The sequence below is a fragment of the Silurus meridionalis genome, chromosome 1, assembly GCF_014805685.1.
Source record: "Silurus meridionalis isolate SWU-2019-XX chromosome 1, ASM1480568v1, whole genome shotgun sequence".
Lineage (NCBI taxonomy): Eukaryota > Metazoa > Chordata > Actinopteri > Siluriformes > Siluridae > Silurus > Silurus meridionalis.
This window is the reverse complement of record NC_060884.1, coordinates 10,452,176-10,461,578: the sequence shown is the minus strand read 5'-3', so window position 1 is coordinate 10,461,578 and position 9,403 is coordinate 10,452,176. Positions and strand designations below refer to the sequence as shown.

Genomic DNA, 9,403 nt, shown 5'->3' with positions numbered 1-9,403 from the left:
CGTATGAACTTGTAATGGGGCGACCCTTTCCCCTCCCATGGCGACGAGGCAAACAGGCTGTGGGTACGGGGGACCTAGATGTGCATCTCAGCGAGTACGCTGCAGGGTTGCTACAAACATTAGATGATTATTGGACACGGGTAAATGCAAGGAGACCCCCAATTCCGACCAAAAACACTCACCCCTTTAAGGTAGGGGATCGAGTCCTGGTAAAGAAATTGGACAAAATGGGAACACCCTTGGGTGAGACCCCATACAGTGAACCTGCAGACGTGATCGCTGTGACTCGTACGGCTGTATTAACTGATCTCTTTCCACAGTGGATCCACGCCGGACGACTGAAACATGCCCCAAAGTGATAATTGTTATAAAGATATATACTTAACTGTGGTGTTCTTATATGTCCTAGTGATCAGAAGTAAGAACTGACGGCCATCGGTAGAACTTATTCTTCCACAGAGTTGAAGAGGGGGAATGGTCTAAGTAAGCCCATGGATGACCTCCGTCGCACCTCAGACATTCCTGTGCCGCCTCTTCGGACATTCTCCACATTGCAGGAAGTGTCGGGAGAAGCAGCGAGGGACTGAACAGCAACCTCTTCTTGAGAAAAGCGCAGCCAGTGACCGGTATGGCTGCCATCGTTCTACTACTCCTCACCCTGCTTGGGACAGGGTTACCCGTCCAAGCCCATCCACATGACATTTAGCGTTTGCGAAATCCATCTAATGATCAATACACTGTTACATTCATGTGATTATACTTAAACAGATTATTAAGTATAATAGAAGGGATTGTTGAAATGTATTCTTTAGTAGCCTTGGCATCTTGACCTTCTTGGAGACAGGATCCTCCTGTCTTTGCTGACCTGTACATTTTGTGCTATAGCGTGACTGGATGTTAGAAGACCAAGGGCGTTCAGTTAGAAGATAGCTATAAGCACATCCTGTTCCCTTTTCTTACGCACATATGTTTCTGACCCCTATCTCTGTCAACACACGATAACTCTGTCCGTGTCGCAATGACCACCCCGCCTTTCCTACGCACTATGGCTTGGACTGATGTGTATATCTACCCGGCCTTGCAGCCCAGTTCTTTGAGCAGTGGTATTGAATAAACCAGACTTGATTTTAATCGTGTGGGTTGTTCTTTCATTGCTCTGGAGCTCCTAAGGCCTTGCAGAGAAGAGACACAGACGAGAGGGCAGGGGATCTTTCTTACAATTTGGTGACCCCGACGTGATACTCTCGACTAGGTAAGACATGTTTGATTGACTACAGTGTTAATGACTTCACAATAAGAAAGAGACTGGGCAAAAATGGTCTGCATGTGTCGAAGAATACAGCTAATCAATTATGCATATGCAATGTCTTTGTAACTTCTATTAAAAATTTTGTTTTGATGTGTGCATTCAGGAATATATGATGTGCCGTATCTATTAATGAAATAGTATTTTGTTTTGTGTGTGTGTCTGTACAAAGACAAAAAATTAAGCATGATGGAGGGGCTCTCTAAAAGACTCGTATACATTACAGGAGGAGGCCGTGTTATCAAATTCCATTTTAGTCTTGCCCTCTCACACCGCACCCCGCAATTATTAAACTAGTGTTTTGCAGAATATTTCACAAATTATACATGTATGTGTTTCAGTCAACCACTCATAGCATGCATTTTTCTTTTTAGATGTTTTTATTTTTGCAGTTTTTATGTGATATAATTTTTCAATGATACTACTTATTTTCTGCGATTTTCTGGTTGCAAATAATTCTGAATTGCACTTAAACTTATACATGCATTCATAAAATTATCCATTTATTTTAATGGCATATTATCTAATTATTTTCTCCTAGTGTGTCTATTCTTGTGCTGGATTTGCACTGAACAATTATAAAATACCTCTTCATATACTTGCAGAACTTTTGATCGCGGACACCATATATGATCGGACTTAGAAAACGTGGCATGATGTAAACAACAAGATAGTTGGCATAGCGGATCTCCATGATGTGCCCAGGGAAGATCATGTGTAGTATGACCTCAACGCTGGGAGAAATATATGAGAGCATACACATGAGAAGTTGAACTCCATGAAGCAAAATAGTGTTTCTTGCCTTTTGGATTGATGTTTTCTCACTAGAAACGGCCCGGGCTGCAAACAGAACCCTCAGGTAAGTGTAGATTAGTGTGAGGAAAACTAAAGAGAAATAAATTGCATCAAAGGCCTTCCTCTTGTATAGAAGCACTGGGTCTTTAAAGACATTCTCTCGAATACACACTATAGAACTATGAAAGAAGCTGATGGGTTCAACAGCCAAAGTTATAAAGAGGTCAGTGACGTCAGGTACTATGCAGATGAACCAGAAAAAGCCAATCAGAATATAGGTGCGCCGGACAGTGCAGATCTGGGTATGGCGTAGAGGTTCACAAATGGCAATGTAGCGTTCAACAGCCATTCCAGCCAAGTTTACAGGTGTGTTGCGTGTGGTAAAGACAGCCACAAGAACTAAGACACAGCAGAGAGATACATTGATGGTATAATAAATGTAGCTAATTAAGAAGAGGATCACTGTGACAGTCAGTTGCATAGCATCATTGATGACCATGTGAATGAAGAGAATATAGCGAGGATCCTCATAAAAGATCTGGTGACTAAAGAAGGTAGCAACAACAATAATATTGATGTAGCTTAGGCTGAGCCATATCCCCACTACAATGAAATTTTTTGTAAATGCGGTGTTGAATGTGTCTCGTACAAGAGTTGAGTTCATATCTTAAAGATGGAATAGCATCTGGAATATATCTGAAATGGAATAGCATTAAATTAGTTAATCACTTTTAGTCACTTTATTAAGGTAATACTGTCTACATTGATAGGAAATATTTGTCAATTAAATCTTTAAAAGTATTCAAATATTTGTTAACAGTTTGTGGTATGCATATAATTTAACTTAATCTGTAACAATTTCACTGCCCTAACACTGAGTAACAGCTAATATTTCAGTCTTCTTTAAAAAAAATATGTGCAGTAGATGATTGTATTAAAGATTCAGATACTGTTTGATGGTAGTGTCAACATTAGCAAAAAATACTAATATAGATTTTTGAACAGCCCATTATGTGATTACATTTACAAAAAAATGATTAACCTTAACTTGTATTTACATTAATACAAATACAATAATCTGTATATATGGAACTGTAGGTAAAATGGTGTTTCTTTTTATCCTGACAAGTATTTGACAATTTAGTAATACTCACCACATCCCTTTTAAGTAGGATCTGTGTTTAACACTGATTTTTATAGATGTCTTTCACACATGCTGGGCGGGTTTGATGATGTCATAGACTACTAAAACAATCTGCCTAACACTTGTAGGAACACACAAATGGTTTGACATATGGTCATGTAACCTGATCTCAAAGGTGCTTTAAGCTTAGTCATCTACAATTGCTCTAATAGCCAACACCTAAACCACATAGCTTCGTGGTTATACAGTGGTGTGAAAAAGTGATTTCCTGATTTCTTATTTTTTTGCATGTTTGTCACACTTTAATGTTTCAGACCATCAAACAAATTTAAACATTAGTAAAAGATAACACAATTGAACACAACATGCAGTTTTTAAATGAAGTTTTTTTTTTTTATTACTGGGGCAAAACACAATCCAAAACTACATGGCTCCTTTGTGAAAAAGACATCATGCATCATGCAGAGATCCAAAGAAAGTAATTGAGATCTATCAGTCTGGGAAGGGTTTCCACAGTGGGAGCCATTATTCACAAATGGCAAAAACATGGTACAGTAAAGAACCTTCCCAGGAGTGTCTGTCCAACCAAAATTACCCCAAGAGCACAGCAACGACTCATCCAAGAGGTCACAAAAGACCCCACAACAACATCCATAGAACTGCAGGCCTCACTTGCCACAGTTAGGGTCAGTGTTAATGACTTCACAATAAGAAAGAGACTGGGCAAAAATAGTCTGCATGTGTGGAAGAATACAGTTAATCAAATATTCATATGCAATGCCTTTGTAACTTCTATTAAAAATGTATTTTTTATGTGTGCATACAGGAATATATGATGTGTGGTATCTATTAATGAAATAGTAGTTTGGTGTGTGTGTGTCTGTACCTAGACTTTTGGGCGCCACCATTGTATGCATAAGGGGGCCCCAAATGAGACACAGATGTGGGTGAACAATGTATGGATGGAGAAGTGGGCTGTATAGACATGCATTTGTGGTCCAGGTATAAATAAAGTTGGATTGTGACTGGAGGGTCTGTCGCTCTGCAGACCCACTCTGGCTTTTGTTGGCTAATAATAAATACCATTATTTTCTGGAAGCAAAACCTGTGAGTCATATTCTACAGCACACAAGATGACGTTTTCTACAGCTCTAAGACAAAAAGAACATCAAGGCTCGTCTCAGTTTTGCCAGAAAACATCTTGATGATCCCCAAGACTTTTGCGAAAATACTCTGTGAACTGACGAGACAAAAGTTGAACTTTTTCGAAGGTGTGTGTCCCATTACGTCTGGCAGAAAAAGACACCGCGTTTTAGAAAAAGAACATCATACCAACAGTAAAATATGATAGTGGTAGTGCGATGGTCTGGGGTTGTTTTGCTGCTTTAGGACCTGGAAGACTTGCTGTGATAAATGGAAACATGAATTCTGCGGTTTACAAAAAAACCCTGAAGGAGAATGTCCGGCCATCTGTTTGTGACCTTAAGTTTAAGCGAACTTGGGTTCTGCAGCAGGACCATGATCCAAAACACACCAGCAAGTCCACCTCTGAATGGCTGAAGAAAAACTAAATGAAGACTTTGAAGTGGCCTAGTCAAAGTCCTGACCTGAATCCTAAATCACTTTTTTACACCACTGTATATTTGTTTTTCCAGATCATTGGGTAATTGAGCATAACAAAACAATTACAAATAAAAAGAGTGGTATTGTTTCCAGTTAGCAAGTGTATAAGATATTTGTCTTTGTGTATATGTTTATGCAATTTAATAAACATGATGCCAGTGAAATATACAATTGGTTTGTGTATAGGATAATGAGTATGTGGAAATAGTTAATTGTTTTATATTTATTAAATGTATTAATTAGATCAACTAATAATTAATTCTCAATATATTAATATTAATTAATATCAAAACTTTTGCTTTTATCACAATGGAGTGTACATATAGTCTGCTGTAAATGTCTTAAAAATGAAAAAATAATATATATACACACAGCTAGATTAAAGCTTACAATATTTAATTCCTAGTAAGAATACCTAAATAGCTGTGTTATTAATGACCAAAATAATCTTTTTAAACCAGAATAATGCTTTTGTCAGATGTAAAGAGTAGAATGATGACTCTTCAGAGAAATATGGGGGTGTAGTTAAAGTGGTGTTTCACTCTTGACGTGTGAAACTGATGTATATGTTTTTAGGCTTTATTCATTGTGTGATAAAAATGGTCCTCATGACAATCAAAAACCCATCTTGGAATAATTATGAAAAAACAAACTTAATAACCTGAATAAGTACCTATTAATTTTTTTTAGTACAATAATTATTGGCAGAAACGTTTACATTTACTAATGAGATTCTCACTTCTTTAACTGCTTCCCTAAAGAAAGCTGTACCCAAGGTGGCAATGATTTGGGATACTGCTATGATGAAAGATGCTACTTGCCTTGGCATGAGCATCTTTCAGACGTCGCTGGTGTATAGCAAGCCAATTGTGATTTGTTTCAACAGCTGACTCCTGTCTTAACAGAGCATCTACTGGAAGATGGGGATCGACCCCAAACAGCAGGTTATGTGGAGAATAGCCTGTTGTCGAGGTGGGGGGTTACATTGTATGCGTAGACTAATTTGCATTTTCTAAGGCGGGAGAGTTCGCATCAGTTCATGAAGTGTTCTATTGAAACGCTCGCACTGGGCATTTCCTGTGGGGTGGTGGGGAGTCGTGCGACTTTTCTTTACACCATACAGTTTACAAAGTTCTGCGACCACCTCACTTTCAAAACTTCTGCCTTGGTCTGGATGCAGATGTTCAGGTACTCTATACTTCATAAACCATTCCCTCAATAAAACTTTGGTGGTGGTGTTTTTGATCATGTGTAGGGAAAGCTTGTGTATATTTTGTGATCACGAATACATTTTCTCTTCCATCTGTGGAAAGTTCTAGTGTAGTGAAATCAATAGCAACTACTTCTAAGGGTCTGCTAGCCAGAAATGCTTTCCAAGCAGGGTGGATTTTAGGATGGGGCATTTTGGTTAGTAAGCAGCGCTCAATTTATTTTTTTTATCCACTAGTTCACATCCTCATGAATTTCCACCTAGAAGCATCGCTGTCTCAAAAGCTCCAGAGTTCTTTCACTACCTTGGTGCACCATAAAGTCATGTACACTCTGTAAGACCTTGGTCTTTAAACAATCAGGCACAAGGAGTTGGAAACATTCTCCATGTCTAACATCATCAACCACCCTGAAAAAAATCCATCTTTTTCCCTAATGTGTAACCAATGCTTCTGTAAAGATACCATGGGCTTTGCCAGACCTTTTCTTTCTCTGAAGTTTGGCTGTCGCTTTTGCTCCCAGAAGGTTAGAAAACACTCAGCATGGGGTCCTTAACCTGAAACGTGCCTAGCTCTTCCTTATTGTATTCTAGTAAGGTAGTGGTATTACCCTGAGATACTGAGTGACTCAAGGGAATTCCCTTTGAGTGCCCTTATTGGTCTAATATTGAAGCTATCAAGTCCTGCTGTTGTCAACTCAGTTCTGAGGACAGTTCCTTTCTGGATCATATTACAAATGGCTACACAACCGTCAAATTTAATCTCTTCTACACCAAGATCATGCTCCCCTGCTAAAGGGTGTCTAGATAAGGCATCAGCAGCCTTGTTAGACCGACCTGGCTGGTACTGTACTTCAAGATGACACAAAGGGTTATTATTAGTGAAAACAGTAAACTTAGATCCCAACAAGTAGCCCCTACATTTTTCAACAATTGCCCATTTCAGCGCAATGAGTTCTAGTTTCATGCTGCTATAATTTTTGTCATTTCTTTCAGCATTTCTGAGTTTACGCCTGGCATATGCTATCACTCGCCTCTTCCCACCTTGTTGCTAATACAAAACAGCTCCCAAACCATGACCGCTAGCATCTATTTCAACAATTAGCAAATCCGAATATTGGTGCCCTAGTGAGCTTTTGCTTTGATACATCAAAAGCACTTTGGCATTCCGGGGTCCACATACTACACATCATCTGGTTAACTCTAGAGGGAGGTCCAGAATTTAAGCAACAGTTCACCCAGTCATGCAGTGGACCTGCTATTTTAGAAAAATGCTCCACGAACCGTCTATAGTATCCACAAAACCCTAGAAAAGATCTTAATTCCTTCAGGGTAGTAGGTACTGGCCATGACTTCACAACTGCTATTTTGTCTGGATCGGTGTCAATTCCCTCAACTGAAATCTGATGTCCAAAAATTTTACTTTCTGCTCTAAGAAGTGGCATTTTTTCAACTTGACTTTAAGACCCGTATCCTGCAGTCTCTTAAGGATAACATCAAGGTGTTCTAGATGTTCAGCAAATGTCTTTAAAAAATTTTTAATTTCATCCAGATAAACCAGCATTATCTGAAAAACTAAGTCATTTATTGTGGTTTGCATTAGCCGTTAAAAAGTTGCAGGCCCATTACAGACAACCGTTGGAATTCACAGATGTTCATAAAGGCTGAATGGCATTGTGAACGCAGTCTTATATCGGTCATTTTCCGTCACAGCCACCTGGTGATAGCCACTTGCCAGGTCTATAGTCGAAAAGAACTTTGCACCTTGAAGAGCATAGGAAAAGGAAAAGCATCTTTCCTGGTTTTCTGGTTAAGTTTGCGGTAATAAACACATAATCGAATACTCCCATCAGCCTTCCTAACCACAACGACTGGAGATGTATACGAACTGGAGCTCTCCTGGATCACGCCTTTTATTAACAGCTTGGAGATATGCTCTTTCACCTCCACATACTGACTGGGTGGAATTCGATGATATGGTAAATTCACTGGTACCTCATCTACTAGGTTGATATCATGTGTAATGCTATCAGTATAACCTAGGTCATCATCAATAGCCAAAACATCAGTATACCTGGTCAGCAATGCTCTTAACTCCACTTGTTTTTCCACTGGTACCTCCAAGATCTAGTTTTCCTAAGATTGCCTGCATACTGAGACTATGAGAATCGGTTGAGTCAACTAAGACATGTTCAGTACTTGCTAGAATACGCTGAAACTTGACTAACTTTGGGCTCATCACTGATGCACTCTACTGGAGATACTGGTTCTGGTCTACATCTTGATCGTGATTCGTTTGCAGCTTGATTACACATTGCTTCTTTGGGCAGTTCTTAGCTATGTGTCCTTCTCCCTGGCATTTTAGACAGACTGGTTCGCCATCATCTGTGAATCTCAATTGAACCCGAGGTCTGGTACCAGAATGATTGCTAGGGCTTTCCTTCTGGACAGCCAAGGACTTTACAGCTGCAGTAAGCTCACTGATCTGTTTTTCTTGTTCAGCGACTAGTTTGAAAAGATCCCCCTATCAGATCCTGTACATCTGCCCTTAGAGTTTCGTGAATGACTGAACTCGTCCTCAACTGACCACAATAATGCTTCAAATTAGTTCATCCAGCTCTGCTAAAGATGCCTTAAAGAAATCTGACAGTCATTATGATGATTTATGAACTATAAAAGTTATTAGATAACATTTCCAACCTGTCTATTCCTGAGACATAGCCATCTTGTTGTGTAACTTTCCTGGTCTTTCTTATGTTACCCATAATTCACTACAAAAAAAAGTCCTACAAAATTGTCAATGTAGTTTTTACGACCTTAAAGGTATATAGCCCTGTTCTAACTATTCGCATTCAGGTGTATCACATAACCCGGTTTCATAAAGATGACTCAGTACACAGTGAAATAAGACAATGTTTCTCCAGAACCCTGGTGTTACATTAACAACATAGAGCTACATCACACAACATAGAGCTACATACAGAACACAAAGCTAAGGTCTAAAGTAAGTTGTCCTAGCTACATAAAGTGCACTGTGTGCAACTTAGTGCAAACAGTGCAAGACAAAAGACAGCAATTAGCAATTAGACAATACAAGACAGTGTGAGAAAGATACACAAAACACAAAATAGCACCGCCAGTAAACCTACTGTATGTTATACTGTACAATGTGCAAAAAGGAACTGTAGAGAAAAGTGTACTTGTATACAAAAACACAGAATGTAAACACTAAAGGTTGTGCAAAACACAGAACTAAATGTTATTTTAATACAAACTTGAATTAGTCCATATCAATCTATGTTGCAAAATAATTTGATAAATGTAAATA

At 38.9% G+C, this 9,403-nt stretch overlaps 1 protein-coding gene across 1 annotated transcript; it reads right to left on the bottom strand.

Moving 5' to 3' along the window:
* Positions 1-1,829: 1,829 nt before the first annotated feature.
* Positions 1,830-2,765, bottom strand: LOC124393493 (odorant receptor 131-2-like). Its single transcript, XM_046861378.1, has one exon. It carries the CDS (start codon positions 2,763-2,765, stop codon positions 1,830-1,832), a length of 936 nt encoding a protein of 311 aa, XP_046717334.1.
* Positions 2,766-9,403: the final 6,638 nt, after the last annotated feature.

Coding starts and splice junctions, on each gene's coding strand:
- LOC124393493 (XM_046861378.1), bottom strand. CDS start 2,765: ATGAACTCAACTCTTGTACGAGACACATTCAACACCGCATTTACAAAA.